The sequence below is a fragment of the Polyergus mexicanus genome, unplaced genomic scaffold (assembly GCF_030449975.1).
Source record: "Polyergus mexicanus isolate NDT 795.1 unplaced genomic scaffold, iyPolMexi1.0 SCAF_13, whole genome shotgun sequence".
In the NCBI taxonomy this organism is placed as follows: Eukaryota; Metazoa; Arthropoda; class Insecta; order Hymenoptera; family Formicidae; genus Polyergus; species Polyergus mexicanus.
The window spans coordinates 5,111,088-5,128,505 of NW_027223333.1; the positions used below are offsets into that span (position 1 = coordinate 5,111,088).

General features: G+C 28.3%; 3 protein-coding genes across 5 annotated transcripts; 1 reads left to right on the forward strand and 2 right to left on the reverse strand.

The window, feature by feature from the left end:
* The first annotated feature begins 554 nt into the window (after positions 1 to 554).
* Positions 555 to 3,116, forward strand: LOC138938583 (uncharacterized). Of its 2 annotated transcripts, XM_070305676.1 has the most exons (7): positions 1,074 to 1,171; positions 1,515 to 1,538; positions 1,639 to 1,813; positions 1,884 to 1,952; positions 2,152 to 2,244; positions 2,865 to 2,957; positions 3,045 to 3,116. In XM_070305676.1, exons 1-6 carry the CDS (start codon positions 1,155 to 1,157, stop codon positions 2,913 to 2,915), a joined length of 429 nt encoding a protein of 142 aa, XP_070161777.1. In that variant the 5' UTR covers positions 1,074 to 1,154; the 3' UTR covers positions 2,916 to 2,957; positions 3,045 to 3,116. The 2 variants fall into 2 exon arrangements, with proteins under 2 accessions (XP_070161775.1, XP_070161777.1); XM_070305674.1 differs by having other exon boundaries at positions 555 to 1,171; positions 1,515 to 1,813.
* Rasp (protein-cysteine N-palmitoyltransferase HHAT) lies at positions 2,708 to 5,467 on the reverse strand. Of its 2 annotated transcripts, none has more exons than XM_070305673.1 (7): positions 5,075 to 5,467; positions 4,820 to 5,001; positions 4,331 to 4,738; positions 4,110 to 4,250; positions 3,811 to 4,028; positions 3,309 to 3,652; positions 2,708 to 2,929 (listed from the first exon to the last, which is right to left on the reverse strand). In XM_070305673.1, the coding sequence occupies exons 1-7, from the start codon at positions 5,217 to 5,219 to the stop codon at positions 2,895 to 2,897; spliced, it is 1,473 nt and encodes a 490-aa protein (XP_070161774.1). In that variant the 5' UTR covers positions 5,220 to 5,467; the 3' UTR covers positions 2,708 to 2,894. The 2 variants fall into 2 exon arrangements, with proteins under 2 accessions (XP_070161774.1, XP_070161773.1); XM_070305672.1 differs by having other exon boundaries at positions 2,708 to 3,101.
* Positions 5,468 to 6,083: 616 nt separating this feature from the next.
* On the reverse strand, positions 6,084 to 16,525 carry LOC138938821 (golgin subfamily A member 1). The gene is made up of 8 exons (XM_070306126.1): positions 15,980 to 16,525; positions 15,179 to 15,557; positions 14,049 to 14,137; positions 13,425 to 13,553; positions 10,315 to 10,842; positions 7,413 to 7,940; positions 6,963 to 7,193; positions 6,084 to 6,886 (listed from the first exon to the last, which is right to left on the reverse strand). Exons 1-8 carry the CDS (start codon positions 16,088 to 16,090, stop codon positions 6,731 to 6,733), a joined length of 2,151 nt encoding a protein of 716 aa, XP_070162227.1. The 5' UTR covers positions 16,091 to 16,525; the 3' UTR covers positions 6,084 to 6,730.
* Positions 16,526 to 17,418: the final 893 nt, after the last annotated feature.

Here is a 17,418-nt window from a genome sequence, read left to right on the forward strand (position 1 = left end):
TTACGTTAGAATACAACTTTTAATCAAAGATGATGATAATAACAATAAAATAGAAAAATAAAAAGAGAATATTATTACCGATAATACGATAATGATAAAAATAACAGTTTTATTTTGCGAAATCCATTATAAATCGTCACGATCGATCAGTTGCGTGCATTATGATATTATATCTGATCGTTACAAAAATGTATATTATGGCATATGATATTATATATATGCACGTATTAACGTTCCTACATATATAACGCAAACATTTATCGAGATAAGGCTAATCATATAATAAGCAAAGAAAAAAAAAGTACAAACTTTTTTTTATCGTCTCTCTTATTTTTTTCCATTCGCCATACGGACTATCGAAGAATCTTCTAAAGAAAAAAAATCATCAACGATTGTGAGAAATTTCGCAGAGCGATTTATTCATATAATCATTATAATATCTGTGAAAGATCTACACGCGATAAAAATAAATCGTTATTTTATTACTTTGTCGGTTCCGTTTGTAAGGAGACTTTTACTTGCCAGACCAGAGAGCTTTTTTAGAGACAGACAGTTTCTTTAAGAGAAAACATGCTAGAAAATTGTCGATGGTTTCTGTACGCGTCGCGTTTTTATGGGTGTCACCCGCACACTATTGACGATGAACGATCTCGCGTGCCCGCAAATTTTCGCCTACCGTTATTGGCATATTCGCTAATTATGTGCGGTTTGTATTGTGTCGTGGGATATTATGCGAAAAGCTTTAGAGATTACTGTAACACTGATACCGTAACGGTAGATTGTGTTCTGCAGCAGGGCAATCGGTATAACCGGTGCTTTTATATGATCCTGACGCCATTGCTATCTTGCCTGCGATATGCAGAATTCGAACGGGCCGTAGCTGTCGCTCGTAAATTCGATGATTTAATGCGACATCATAATAGCCGGTGCAACGATAATAAACGAATGAATTGCTGCATGCAATGGTTGATTATATTAACGATTCTCGTCGCTTGGATCGTCATCAGCATACTAATAATGTTTGCTGTACCTCATATGATTTTGTATTTGCTTGCGTTACAAATCATAACGCGAATTACATTCTCGATGGAGATTGCGAAATTTTATTTCTTGTACGACGCATTGTATCGTAGGTTTCGTCGTCTCAATGGACTATGTCGCAAACTGACTGGTATTATATATCATCAATCGATCAACAGACTTGATTACGATTACATTAAATGATTAAATCAATCTTAAAATATTGATTATAATGATCAAATATTAATTTTTAATTATTCACATAAAATTCATGCATATTTGAAAACTTATCTAAATAAAATAGATTGTTTAACTTTTTGAGAGGGGCCCTTTCGGTCTACTAAAGACATTTTTATTAAAATTTGTATTTATATATTTTTCAGATTGCTGATTACGAATTTGAAATTTAACTGGCCCTCAAAAAGTTAAACAATTTCGTTTGTAGTATTATTTCTGTAATTAATTTTAACAATGTGTAAAATTTTTTTACATAGGAATGGATGTCGGCATCGATACCGGTATATCTATGATACATATCAATCGTCTTACAATCTCAAATCTTCAGCAGTTGTACAGCTGTTTGATTGATGCAACAAATCATTTGAATTCTTATTATAGTCTGCAGTTGTTCTGTTGGATCGCATGCATGTTACTGGACATTATTTCATATATTTTTGGCGTTCTACGTAAAAGAGACAACGTGCTCCTGACTTGCGTCCAATGCATTATGCTATTAATTTTTTCATTTCAAGTTATCACTATAAGTCGCATCTGTCATTTAACATGCGGTCAGGTATGTATATGTTACATATGTTCTCTCCGATGAGCGAATGATTGTCTTAATACCACATAAAATATTCCAGGCAAACGCATTGGCCGGAACAATGTTTTTAGCAAAAACTCCCGCACTCAAACACACCGAATTTTCGATTGTGAGTCATAAAATAAATATTATACATAGTAAGCTTTCTATTTCAATATGCATTGCTTTCCTAAATTCGTCTTTACCATTTAGTATAAAGATAAATTTTTAATCATTTAATAATTAAGAGAATACAATTGACATTTTTTTATTTTTTAATAAAAAAAATGTTAGGAACATAAATTTTTGTGACGTTTTTTTGTTTTTAGGAAGCGATCGAGTTGGGAGTACGTCTTCGAATCTTTCCATTGCGCGTTAGAGTCTGTGGCTTATTTAATTTGGACAACAGTCTTGCATTTTCAGTAATTGATATTTTTTCTATAATTTATTGATTACTTGAACTTATATAAATATATTAGAAGCATTATAAATATATATCGGCGCTTCTTGTCAGTTTTTACAGAAAACTGAGAATTAAATTTCGATTATATTTGAAGCCTCAACCAGATGTACAAAAAACAAAAAACAAAGAACAAAAAAGAACAAAAGTTTTTAATTATCCAAAAATTTTTTAATTTTAAAAAAATCAAAAGATTGAATCTATGGAAATTGACTCGATAAGAATAATTGCTTTATTTTTTTTTATTGCATTAAATATATTGTTAATATTAAATCACTTTTATCTGTTTATTATTGTTACATCTGTTTACAATTAAATATTATTTTTAATAATACAATAATACCTAAAACATTCGATTTGAATATTCAAGTAAAATTGAAGAGATTATCAAATGGAGAAATTATTCAAATAAATTAAACCTGTTTACTCGCGGTTTACAATCAAAGTTAATTAATTATCAAAGAAAATTAATTACAAGGATATTACTGTCTCAAAACAATTTGAATACTGATTTTCGAATAATGTGATTATTTAATGTTTTTGTAAATCTATTTATTAATCTATTTATTGTATATTATGTAGGTATTTGGTATTATACTGATGTATGTGGTCCTAACTTCGTCCATTCATTGAGTTTAGATGATAATCTTAAATACAAACAAATATGAGAAGGATGTATGTATTTTGAAAATGAAGTATTTCAATCTCGATTTAATCAAGTCAAATTTCGAACTTTTAATTCCCAATTTTTAACATTTACAGAAACTTGACAACAGCAATAAAGAAAGAAAAACAGAATAAATAAAGTTTTCCAAGATTCTGTAAGCAGAAAATTACATTTCAATTTTTTTGTTAATATTACATTATTTGTGAAATTATTAAATTGTTAATAACATAAAATATTTATATTTAAGCAATAAATATTATCTCAGTATTTGTAGAAAATGTAATAATAAAGTTATTTTCTTTATATATTGAACAAGATAAGATATATAGAATACAAAAACTAAAACATGAAAAGCTTACCATATAGTATTATGTTGTATGTAAAAATATTACCAATTAATGGTCCCCCAAAAAAATAAAAATTAGATATTGCTGACATTGCTAAAAGAGGGCTTGCTAATATACAATGAAATCTCTTAATATTTTTTGAAGATAAATACATATTCTGTATTTTATGATATTGTTTGCTTTTGCCAATTGATACTCCTATACTTTCGATTGCTATTCCTATAAAATTGAACAGCGACCAAATAAAAATATTCATTTGTATTCCATGCCAAATAAGAACAAAAGCAAAACATAAAAATGATGCAAACAATTTTCCAAAGCACCCATTTGACTTTTGTATAGGGATATAAATATATCTGAAAAAAATAAAGAGACTAATTTATTATAATAATAAAAAACTCCTATAAAATATATACATAAAATAGTCTTATTGTGATTATTATAATAAAATAAAATGTATCTAACAAATAAATTTAACCAAGATGTAATAATGAGATGTTAATTATATACTTACTTTATAAGAAATTTATATAATCCTCTATCAAAATGTTTCCACATGTCGGAATATAAATGGATCCTAGCTATACATTTAGGTGGTGGTGGTGCTTTTACATTATCTAAATTACAAAAAGTCTTGGAAATCCCATAGATTACAACATATTTGTTCAGAAAGAATTGTCCCATGCAATATCCTAAACCATACAGTGCCCAAGGATTTAAATTTTGCACAATCTGTAAAAAAACAAACACAATATATGCACTTATTCAAGTATAATATTCTTACAATATTCTTATGCATGAATAAATTATTACCTGAGGATGATATTGAATAGCATTTACATAAATAAAGTGTAGCAACAATTCAGTAAAATATAACCAGAACATGTATCTAATTAAATTTAACACAAAAGTTTGTAGTTTTTGGTAATTCCAATATTGATGTGGTTGATTAATCTAAAAGATTCATTATTTTTGTCAACTATATATTTTCTATAATATTCGTTATTTTATGAAATTGTAAAAACCATACATACAGACTCAACAAACTCATGATACAAAATAAGTGGCCCTGAAAATAATGTGGGCAAGTATAAACAATATGCTAATTTCTGAATAAAATTATTTGAATTGAGAAGTTTGTCATCAATACTATCCATATTGTGACTGATACTTCTTAAATGTATCCAACACATTGTAAGTGTTAAAATATAATGCTGTTCATCATCGAAACCTAGCCAGCTTTGAAAAATACCATTCGGTATTTTTAATATATGTATTACAAATAAGAATGAAACATGTATTAACCATGCTACATTCTTACTATATTTATATGTTATTATGTGTAAAATACTAGGTTGTAGTAGAGCACATAATGCACCCAATAAACCAATATAATAATACAGAAAAGTTGTAGATGACAAGATATACCAACAACACAATATCTGAAAGATTTCCATGTTACTTCTTTGAATTGCACATTTTTTCTACAAGATATATTTTGTAAATATATATAAATGTGTTACCATATTATTACTATTGACTTTAATAATCTGACTGAAAAAATGATGTATAAAAATGTATGATATTAGTTTGTTTACTAATGCAAGCCATGCACGCCACTCTTGATCAGAAATATCTCGTTTTTTTCCAACCCAAGACCATCCTTTATCAAAATCATTATATACATCATAATAATTATCAAAATCTGAAAGTATAAATCGCATATGAGAGAGCATCAGCATTATAACATTTTACTTTTTGATTTCCTATAGCCTTACAATTATTCGATAAATAAAACTCATATACAGAATAAGAAATAGCACATGACCACGCAAGAAAATAAAAATAGCTTTCATAATTGTTATTAAATTTCATAATAGCTGTTAAATTCATTATATAAAGAAAACTGGATTTCTTTTTCATGCATTTTCTGTACTTTCGACTTGCGTCTGTGCCTCTACATGCATCGGCACGGTAGAAGAACGAAGAACGCGAGCTCGCGAGCAATGCAATTTGAATTCGAGAGTTTGTTTCTCAGCGTTGGTAACCGTGAAACCCTGAAATGTCGTGGGTTACGTTCCAAAATTTACTCCATAGAGTAGAATGGCGTTTGATTGACCAATCAAGGAATAAAGAAATTTTTGTTTGTTTATCCTGATTGGTCAATTGAACGCTATTTTACTTCGTGGAGTAAATTTTAGAATGCAATCTTGGATGCAAAAAGAACAAAATTGGTAGCATTTATTTTCTAGATCTAGATTGTAGGATTGGTCAGCCATATTCTCGCGAAATGTGTCTATGAAATTTTTCATTCCCTCTATCCTATAGACTTGTGATTTAGTTGCAACTTTGGACTTGGTAAAATCTTTTTTCTTTTCAAATATTTTATATTTTACTAAAAAATAATTAAAACTATGTTCTCTTTCATCATTAATTATGTATATGTTCTGTAATAATCTAAGAATTTTTGTAAAATATACTTTATATATTTAAAACTTTGTTTCACTATTGCATTCATATCGAATTGCCATGTTAAATTATGTGTGATTTATTTTCACAATATATGTTAAAATATAATACAATCGATAACATAAAGAAATATACGCGTAATTATTGTAATTATAATTAAAACTATATAATTATGATTATAATACAACTGCAATGCTAAGTCAGATATTTCGAATAAAATATAATAATTTTTCATTATTGTTATTAACTCGTTGCTAATACATGAGAAGTAAAAGAGAAAGAGAGAGAAAGAGAGTCAATTACCAAACTATTCCCAAAGTTGCAACTAAATTCCAATTCTGTTCTAGAATCTTTTAATCTGAGATATACAATATTTCATTACTGTTTACTGATAGTCCAAAATCCATATAAAAATGGGAAATGTTTTTTACAATCACCATTGTAATCAATATTGTGCACATAAAAAATTTCACTTCAACAAAACGTAACATGTTGCAAATAAATCAATCTTGTATCAGAACTGCATTTGTATCATGATTTATACATGCACAAAATATCACAATCCATCACGCATAATAGTTCAGTTTAGCAATCAAAATTGCACTTCAGTATTACATATATTAACAAATCTATGAAATAAATTAATAATTAATGATGTATTCATAAAATCTTATGAAATTTCACAAAGTCACTTTTTACCACAATGAAGTTTCATACACATAGCCATTTATCATAGTTTGTTTATTATATTTGCACAAATGTTAAATGTGCATATTAAACTTTGTAAAATCATCATTTATGACTTTATATAATTCTCCTAATTATTTTTTATATCCTTTAAATTAGTTGTGGCTGTTTAATATGTAAATCACTTCAAACTACAGTAATTTACATATTGATCACTTCAAACAAGAATTTATGTTTGCTCTAATATGTTTCGTTAAGTACGAAACATCTTGTAATTATCAGCTGGGTGGTATAGCTTTGGCAGTTTGTCCAAATCCTAAGTTAGGCCTGGTACCGAACCATGACATTTTCCATTCTAAAGTTTCCTGAAGTAAACGTTCTTCCTCCGGCGAAAAGTGTAATAACGTCGCCACTGCCCTCGTTAAATGTAAAGCCTTATAAAAATAATGTTATAATGTTTATTTATTACACCCAAAATGGAATATAAATTAGATCGAAATAAATGCGCACCTCATATTCTCTGCTAGTGAGGAATTTGATGAGAACATGTTTTAGATATTTAAAATTAACGTCATCTTCCCTCGAATTATTATGCTTGGCAGTGACGGTTTTGGATGAACTTGGATTAAGAATAGCTGCAGAAGCTTCGGCATCACTATCCAACGACAATGACGGAATTTTCAACTCGCGTTGAAGTGTTTTCTTCATATCAGTTAACCGTTGCTGCAAAACTTTGATTGTCTAAGAAAAAGGAAAAAGAACTTTAAAATTAAATCGTATAATTTATATAGATAATTAACATAGATAACATTATTAGGTGCGTATATATGTGTATGTATATGTGTATGTATAAGTAGATGTAATAAATATAACAATCACGCAGAATTGCAAATTGTTTTTAAAATAACATTGTTCAATAATTGTATTGCATTCTGCCAAGGTTAAATTGGAGTTATTTACTTTATTTTTCTCACTTAATTGTTCTTCCAGATCTAACAAATTGCTTTTAAGTATTCTCTCATTTCTTTCCATCTTTTCCCTGTTATGTTCTGCTTCTTCTAGTTTTGCAACTTTCTGCTCAAATTGTTTTAATGTGATCGCCGCTTGCTCTGTTTCTTTCACTTTACCAACTAGATGATCTTCTAGATTTTCTACTCTACTCTGCAGCTCCATGTTCTCGATCTCCTGCTGCCGATTCTCCTGCTTCACAATTTCTATGTCTTGAGATACCTGGGCATTTCTCAGCAAAGCAGCATCTTTCTCATCTTTCTCTTTCTTGAAGGAAATTCGCAGTTCCGTTGTAGTTGATCGTTCAGATTCGAGAATTTCTTGTAGATATGCCAGTTCTAGACGTAAAGAAGAATTATTCGATTGTTCCCTTTCCAAGGACGATCGAAGATTTGCTAACTCGTTAGTAACATCATTGAGTTTGCTCGTCGTATTCTCGAGATCCAATTTCAGCTGAGTAATCTGTTTTGAGGAAGATTCCTAAAAAAAGACAAATACATATTATTCATATAAATATATAATTTTATCACAATTCGCATTTATATCTAATTGTCGACATGTTGATGTTAATGTTTTTTTTTTAATGTATATTTCTATATGTATAAAATATGTTTATCTTTACTTGTAATATTCTTTAATAATAAAGTGAATGTCTCATAGTATAAAAAAACATTTAACAATTATATATATCTAAATTTTACTTCAAAAAATTAAAATTTATGCAGGATCTTCTTTGATTAAACAGTCTAAAATAGTGTATTTTAAATCTTTAAAAAATCCTTGTATTAATGGTTATTTAATAATTGTTTTCTTAAGCAGTTTCATATAATTATAAGCAAAAAATTAACTAAGGATAAAAATTGTGAAATAAATAAAATTATATATTCTTAAAATAAGAATTAAAAATCATACAAAACAAAATAAATAACGGTAATTAGAAATAAAATAAAAAATATTTTCTTTGCACTATTGTAATTTAACGTTTTACAATAAACTCATTTGTAAAATATCATATTGTTCACAAGCACAATTATCATTTTTGGAATATGATATTAATAGCACAATTGAGTAAATATGCAGAATATCTTATAACTACTGCTATATGTATGTTATATATTTTATTCATAGATCTTTTAAATTTCAAAATAATTCTCTTTCTGCTAACTTGAACTTGAACTTAAATAAAATGTCGTAATGTCAATATTTCTAGCACAAAAGTATAAATCTATATAAATGATACATAACGGCAAAAAGTCGGCTCACATAAAATCAAATTAAATTTTGTCTTAAAAATTTATCTTAAAATTTTATCTCAATAACATATATAAAAATAATTCTGAAATAAAATTTTTCTGGATTCCATAGTGCGACTGTGATGAGATATTGATAAATCATTCAGGAATAAAAACTGGTTGAAAAAAATTAAAAATAGGTAAAAAGCAAAAGATTGCATATACTTGTTTTTCTTTCTTTATTTCACAAATAAAATATACAGAAAGTGCAATTATACATAAAAATCTGTATGTGTATTTTTTTACCATACTGAAATCTAGAATTCACATGTCAAAGACAATGTACATACAAAGAAGAATATACGATTTTCAATACAAGTGAATCTGTTGCATAATCGATTTATATATTTCTTTGATTTTCTCAAGACGCTCGAAAAACTAACTTAACATGCTTTGAATATATAATAATAACTAATAAAGAATTGCTGATTAAGGCACGTGCACGTACTGAGATTAAAAAATAAAGCAAGAAGCATCAAGCTTCTGAACAACATGCAACAATATTACTAATTTACATGCGCGCGCGTATATATACAGGGTAATCTGAATTTCACAAATCGAAATACAATAATAGGAAAATTCTTGAAAAATTAAGTAATAATAATATCTTTTTTGCAATTGTTTAGTTTAAACAGTTTTTGAGTCGCATGTGTATTAGTATATTAGTACGGTTCACAAACAGGCGATTGTTTAAATATTTCTATGATATATTGACCAGCTTTAAATTTTTATATCTCAAAAACTGCTTAAAATAAAAAATTGTAAATACTTTTATTACTTAATTTTTCGAAAATTTTTCTGCTATAATATTGTAACTCGCAAATTTCGGAACATCTTGTATATTTGTATATATTACATACGAAAATCGTGACGCATATAATTTTTTATGATAATTTCATATGTAATCGCAAACATTACAAATATACAAAACATTCAAAAATAATTATTATAATAATCATCTAATAACAATTTTTACTAAAAGATGTATAAGATTTTGAAAAGATGACGAACGTTAAGAAAATTTTAAATATTTAAAATATAATATATTGCAAAAGTTATGCAAATATACAATATATCTCTTATTTAGAAAATAGAATTCATATCAGTCTTATAAAATTTAATAATGGGGGCAATCAGCTGCACATTCCAAATGTAATGGAAGTTACGAAATGTAACAGAATCGAAAACCATGTAAGCTGCCGATTCATTGTCAACAAATATTAAAAATATATAAAATAATTATAACAAAATAAGAAGATATTAATATAAGATATCAGACAAAGCATCTTAAAAAAAAATGCAATATAGTTTTTGATGAAAATAACAAAAAGGGATATATTATATCGTAAAATTATTGCATCCTAAGATCGCAATAATATTAATAAAAAAAAGTTATAAGCAACATAAGCAACACCGAATTTTGTATATTATAAATAATTTAGTATTATGATCATTTGTAACGAAACCTACCAGAAATGATTTTGTATCAGAATTTGGAAAAAATTTTCGGTAAGAGACAATCTAGCCCATGCACTTTGCCACTACATGTCGCGGTAACTCACAATTTGGCGTTTAAATTCTTCCACCTCGTCATCGACGCTGGCCCGGAGCTCTTTCAGTTCCGTAGCCATCTCGTCAATGTCTTCTGTCATGCGCAAAAGCTTAGCGTCTTTTGTAGCTATAACAATATTGTTCACCTCTATCTCGGCTTCTAGCTGTTTGATTCTGTGTTTAAGTTTCTCTTTCTCCTGCTCGACTTGTCTGCGCTCCAGTCCTTCCTCGCCTACTTGCCTACTAAGTCTGCCAACTTGCGTTTCAAGACTAGAAATCTTGCCCGACCAGCAAGTCTTTATATCGGAGAGATGAAGGTGCGCTTCTTCCAACTTCCTTTCCAACAACGTTCTCTCGCGCATTAGATCGGCTATTCTTTCATCAACCGTCACTTGGTCGTTCGTTTCCAGAGCAATCCTTTGCTCCAGCACAAACACTTTGTCCTTCAGATGACGTACTTCCTCCTCCGTCTGTGCTAACTGACAGGAAAGCTGCGCTTTCTCTCGCTGCGTAGAATGACGCATCGTTTCCATTTCATCCTGAAAGTGAACATTGGTTATCAAATATTGTTCGCTGGGCTTTTTTATTAGAATATATTTAGCTTTATTTTTTTCTTATAAAGCCTCCCTGGCAAATCTTATCAAAGCCATAATATGCGAATTAAATTTCGCTAAATCAGAAATAAGAGATAATATATCATTTCATGAGACAAAACAGGAAAAATACGAGAAGGCAAACGAAAAGCAATAAATCTGACGTTCGCCTAGTGTCAATATTTCTCAAATTTTTTTTAATTAGAGTTAAAATAACAAGTATATATTAAAAACATAATTCCTTTCCGCATTTTCTTTATGCAAAACAATAAAACTAATTAATTTAATATAACTTTCTGTATAATTAAAAGGTATCTCATGAAAGTATAAAATCCACAAAAGAGAAAAGAAAAACGAAAACTTCGTCTCGTATCTGAATATAATAAATGATGCCGCAATTAAGTGTGTAATACATGCATTATTATCAGGTGTAGAGTTTGCTTCAGTTTTTATTGAATATTAAGAATTTATATTCCAAATATGTTGAAGCAGGCATAAGCAATGAGGATATTGCATGATCATTCTAGCATAACGAACAGAATAGCGGCGAAGCCTTAAAAACGTACCTCTAGCATCAGCAATAGCAGCAACGAATTAGCGGAAATAACCGCCTAACTCTGATCTTCGATGCTCTCGTTTACCAAAGTTTTCCAATCTTCATGCGTGCGTTGTATTCACAGAACTTTTGATATCACTTTTAACAATGCTATTGTTCCATAACTCAAAGAAATTGTCTCCTATTGTATCCGACGATATTACGTGAATGTATGTATATGGAAAATATATATCCATAAATCCCAAAAATAAGATCGGTTATTCATGCAAGAACATCAATTATTTTTGGATTAAACAGAATTAATATCACTCCTAAACAATTTGCAAATATAATTTTTTTTCTAACACAATAGTAACTGTAATGAATCAGTTTGAAAGTCTTCCAATTAAGAGATTAAACAGCGGTATATATAAAAATTATTAAGTTTTAATAAAGTTATTACATCCAAGAGTTATGGAACACAGGTAGTTTTAATTTGTTTTACTACAGCAAGAGTCACATGTAATATGTATGTCATGAGTTTATGTTTCAGCGGCATGTCAATAATAAAAGGTGCAGAAAAAACTATAGCAACTGTGACGGAACAAAAAGCGAGGTAATAGTCAAAAACATTAATACAAATACAAAATATATAAATACGTAATATATAAATATAAAATCCCTTATTTCTTTCTTATTCTAAATATAAAAAATCTTTTTTTCATAAATAAGCGTGCTTAAAAAATGCGCGAATTCTGAGCTATCAACAATTATATTACTTTATTGTATATTTTACCCATATATTCAATTTACATATCGTTTAATTGATTAACTGCGGAAAAATTAAAAAGAATTATATTTTAAATTAGTACTCTTAATAAGCACTGTTAATATTTTACATATCGTATTTTTATATGCCAGTCCAAAAAATACATAATAGTAAAAAGAAGTACAAAGAATTGCTGTTTGTATATTTTGATATATAATATATTTTGTCGCTTAAGCCTGTTTTTCTTATAAAAATGATGATATTAGAAAAATGTACCAATTAAGTAAAAAATTCCTTGATTTACTAGGTATCTTTTTTCAAAATTCCAGGTAAAGAGAGAATATTTTAAAAATTTTAGTGCAATTTCCTAAAATAAGTTTTTTTATTGTATGCGTTTTCTAATGTTTTTCACTTCACCGAAAAAAAATTGAATAAAATAAACATAAAATAAACTTTCATAAAATAAACATTTTTCTAATCTTAAATTGTATCAATCGGGGTCCAATCGTGAAGCTTACATCGTCACCAATTGGATAATATCCAATAATTACGTGCTAAATTGAGCAATGCCTAGGCCCATATTCATAGTCTCCCGTCTTATATTTATGATTATATTAAAAACAAGGGCTGCGAAATCTTAAGACGATGTAAGATCATAATTTTAAGATGATCTTAAATATAAAAACAGACTATAAATAAGAACGGGTCCTAATTTGGATATATTGTTATGTGGCCAAACATAATATGCTAGCGCGCACGCTCGGCAAAAGAGAGGTGCTAATTAGAGAAATGCGAATTTCCCCCTCTCCCCCACTCACACACATACATACACACACGCACGTTCGCGTGTATTGCCACACACACATATAACGTATTTAAAAAAATAATGTTGAGAAACAAAAAGTTGTTATATACCATTTATACAAGTGATATATATTATATAAAATAAAAAAGCATATAATTTGTGCCAACAAAATGCCATTTAATTCACGCTAAAAAAATTCACAAATTTTCTTTAGTTTAAATAGTTTGTATAATAATATATAATAATATATATTCTATAACAAGCTCTAATAATTATATTTAAATAATATTAAAAATATTACAAAATATACAAGACACATAATTAAATTATTAAAAAAATTAACAAATTTATGTAAATAATAATTGATAAATTTGTGTGAATAAATAAAAAGCTTTAAATTTATAATCCAATCAGCTTACTTGTATATTGTTTAATTCGTCTTCATATCGTCTGAGACGGGAAACTTCTGTCTTCAGGCTTTCTATTTCCGCTGTAGCAGCTTTTAAATGATACGTCTTCTCCTCTACTTCCTGTTCTTTTGCCAACAACTACAAGAAAACATTATTATATACTTAATCTAATTTGTCTCAATTAATAAGATATATTAGAATTAAAAAAATTATATACAAGAATGCAAAAACGATGATAACCAAATAATAGATGATTCTTCATGCAAAAATGAAATCAAAGATAATATTTGATAAAAATTTAATTGTTTATATTTAAAGAATTTTCTTCATAATAATGCTTTTAAATTTTAACGAATTTTGACAATTTTATGTCATACATTATTGGATTCACTTTGGCAATAACCATAAATATATAAATTAAATTAAATATACAAAAAAAATTTAAACTAAATATACTATATTTCAAAAATTTGATCACGCTATTGCAATACTCAATGCCCCAATTTTTTTAACAATATACAGAATTTTGTTAAAAATATATGTACATCTATATATATATATAAAATAGAAGTATATAGAATAAAAACAAAAAGTCATAATCAGTCTTTCTTATATACATTTAATATCACGTACAAGATGTTTAACTTTTGCCATCTCTTGTGTTTGAAAACCTTCCAGTTGTTCTGCATCTTCTTGAAAGCTGTACAATTTCTTTTTATATTCTAAAACATAATGTGAGAAAAGATGATATATATATATATACAGTCCAAAATAGAAGTCCAACCAAAACCAGAGAAAAATAATTTCTTATTCATTTCAAGATATGAAAAAAATGTTAAGTTTCAGTAAACATAAGATCAAAAATGAGTTGTTTTAAAGTTACACTGATTTGAAATATAAAATATTTAAAAAGAAATCATTTCAAGCATTTATTTTAAAATTTTTATATATTGTGTATTTTATTTTGTGTATATTGTGTAATTTTATATATTATTATTTGTGTGCTTTAACTAACTAGTCAGCTTTCTAGTCTTATTTTAACTATTTAGTTTTAAATACATTAATTTTTTTAAGCTATTAAAAAAAAATTATTGCAGCTTTAATGTGTTCATAAAATGCTGATTCTCCATTTTTCCTTAATGATAAAATGCGCTAAATAACTAACAATAAGAATTATGACAATATATCCTTGTAATATATATATATACATTACGCTTTAACAATACTTAAAGAAGAATAAAAATGCTTTATTATTTATAAAACTCAATTATTTAATTTAAAGTATCGTTGGATGCATAAAGCATAAGGATCATACGCATTTAAACACAATTATATAAAAATATAAAACAAGAATGAGTTTTTTTCAAAAAGAATTAATTTCCATTTTCAAAAATATAGAAAATATGCATATATCTAAAAAAAAATCAAAGAGGGAATCTATACATTGAATATCTTTACTATATACAGGGTATCTTATGATATGTGTGTATGTGTGTGTGTTATCTCCTAAGAAGTCCAGCAACACCAACTGTATCTCATTAGTAAATCACATCGACTAAAAAGTAAAAAACTAAAATCAAAACTTTTGCAAGAGGAGGAAGTTACACCCCATTTTAATTTAGAAATATAATGGTATTATACTTTTTGAATAATTATTACAAAATGCTCTGTATTTGTATATATGTGCACGCATGCACATATATTTAAAAAGAACACAAAGTTAAAAACATTAATATCTTAAAAATTTGATTATCCGTAAATACCTTCTGCATCTTTAAGAGCATGCTCCAAAGACTGTTTCGCTATTTCTATCTTTTTTATCTCTTCTTCTAATCTCCGCTTTTCTTTCTCCTGTTTTTCTGTAATTTTTTTCCATTCTTTCTCTTTTTCAAAAAGCCTAACTTTCCATTCTTCTTCTTGTTTTTCCATTCGTTTCAAGACTTCTGCCTCTTTCTTTGCTAAACGTTTCTTCCATTCATCTTCCTTATTTTCATATCTTTTTATATCTTTTGTGGATAATTGTATTCCATCATTAAGACTATTCTCTCCTTTTGATGAAACTGATGGTAATGGAGATGTATTTTCTTCCCTCAATCCATCTAATGATACCTGAGAACCACTAACACTACTCGTAGAACCTGTCTGTAACAATAATAATGTAATCAGCTCTAAAAGAATTGTATAATAAAATTATATATAAAAACTTTACATTCTCACACAAATATAAATTAAATGAAAAGTATACATTATACTGCTTATAACTAAAAATTCTTTTTTTTATAGCTCATATGAATTTTACAAAGAGACACGTTAAAAAATCTTAAAATATATGTTCAAATTAAGTATAAATTGATAATTTATATTACAATACGATTTCTTTCATTTGATTATATATTCATGTAAATATAAAGAAAAAAATTTAATAATACAATTTTTATTCAAAGCTTCATAAGAAATGTATAAAATTTTCTGAGAGAAGAATTCACTAAAGAAAATCTGAACTCAATGAGATACTCTTACAGCTTGAATGTGAGGTGATAATATATCTATGATGCTATATTTACCTGAGACACATGTTTGGAATTAATGGCGCGTATACTCCCGGCATTTCTGATAACGGTGGACACGTCACTCCCAATTTCCTCACGTATCTTGTTCTTCAAGGTAGCGAACATAGTGCGATAGCGTTAAAATCGCGCTAAGCTCAGAGCACGCGGATAACAAGTGTAACAAGCACCACCTGTCAAATTAGCGTACGACACTACGACAGTCGGGTCGATGCAAACACTCCGCACACCCGAGTTTGCGCTGATTTACAATTGTCAAATTTTACGCTGAATATAAAGGCACGAAAAACACACCGCGCGCGATTGCTTCATTTTCTCTATTCGAACATTTTTCGCTTTTCATCAATTCCACAATTTCACAAGGTCATTACTGTCGCTTACTCGCATTGTTCGTTTCCTACCGACGACGAAACTTTGCACCTCTCTGCATTCGTCAAACACAAATGATCGTGACAACTGTGAACTACGGATTTTTATATTATACTAGACACTAGACTAGTGTTGTTCTCGGGGACGCTTTTTCGCGCATGCGCATTAAATGTGGCCTTTAGATATGTGTCACGTTTATAAGAAAAAGGATGCTATGGAACCTCTACTGAGATAATGTTAAAAATAAAGGAATTAAATGATCTGAAATATAAAAAGCAATATTATGTTCCGAAAAAAATGCTGCTAATTTTATTTCCGCGCGTTTAACTTTATCACTATGTAGACCATTGTTATTATTATGATCGGGGCTTTGAAGATTTACTTGTTCTATATGTTTGGCCCTTTGCGAATGCCGTATTAAATCTGTTTTGCTACATCTGATAGTAGTATTGCATAAATTGCAAAAAGCTTTATTTTCAATTGGATGATGAGCCAACCATCCTTTAAAATTATCTTCATCTAGTCACGTATTAACAAAACGTCTTTCTTTCTTAATGGTTCCTTTTTTGTTTTTATCCTCCATACTAATAAAAAAAATAGTAACTCTCGAAATTTTGCTTATATAGGAAGTTTTTCAGCAAAAAAAACATATCATAAATATAATATCACACAATTGGCTATTGAATAGAGAATTTTTTAAACGCTAAAAAATTTTTTAATTTGATAACCAATAGTGTGACATTGCCTCTAGCTGGAAATCTCGCAAAATAAGACCCAATTGTCCATGTCGCCAATTGGCCAATTCAAAATAAGATTCTCTGATTGGTCGATCGTATTCTAGGAACCAATATCAATTCAATACGTAGTCATTGTCTGTAGCTGGATTCAGTAACTTGCTATCGATAATTTTCGATATCGTTAACTAGCGACAGCCAATAGCAAGGAAAATCCTGGTGAAAAGCGCAACCTTCATAGGTCAGGTTAGGTCATTCGCTAACGACAACGTCGCTAAGACGTTAGGGAATCCCGCTACTGAGCCCTAATGCGGCGTCTACAATAGAGATTTT

Coding starts and splice junctions, on each gene's coding strand:
- LOC138938583 (XM_070305674.1), top strand. CDS start 571: ATGCTAGAAAATTGTCGATGGTTTCTGTACGCGTCGCGTTTTTATGGG. Junction 1,814..1,883: donor GTCATTTAACATGCGGTCAG/GTATGTATATGT, acceptor AAAATATTCCAG/GCAAACGCATTGGCCGGAAC. Junction 1,953..2,151: donor AACACACCGAATTTTCGATT/GTGAGTCATAAA, acceptor TTTTGTTTTTAG/GAAGCGATCGAGTTGGGAGT.
- Rasp (XM_070305672.1), bottom strand. CDS start 5,219: ATGAAAAAGAAATCCAGTTTTCTTTATATAATGAATTTAACAGCTATT. Junction 4,739..4,819: donor AAGTCAATAGTAATAATATG/GTAACACATTTA, acceptor GAAATCTTTCAG/ATATTGTGTTGTTGGTATAT. Junction 3,102..3,308: donor ATACAACATAATACTATATG/GTAAGCTTTTCA, acceptor TTCTGCTTACAG/AATCTTGGAAAACTTTATTT.
- LOC138938821 (XM_070306126.1), bottom strand. CDS start 16,090: ATGTTCGCTACCTTGAAGAACAAGATACGTGAGGAAATTGGGAGTGAC. Junction 15,558..15,979: donor ATTCCAAACATGTGTCTCAG/GTAAATATAGCA, acceptor TTATTGTTACAG/ACAGGTTCTACGAGTAGTGT. Junction 10,843..13,424: donor ACGAATTAAACAATATACAA/GTAAGCTGATTG, acceptor GTTCACTTTCAG/GATGAAATGGAAACGATGCG.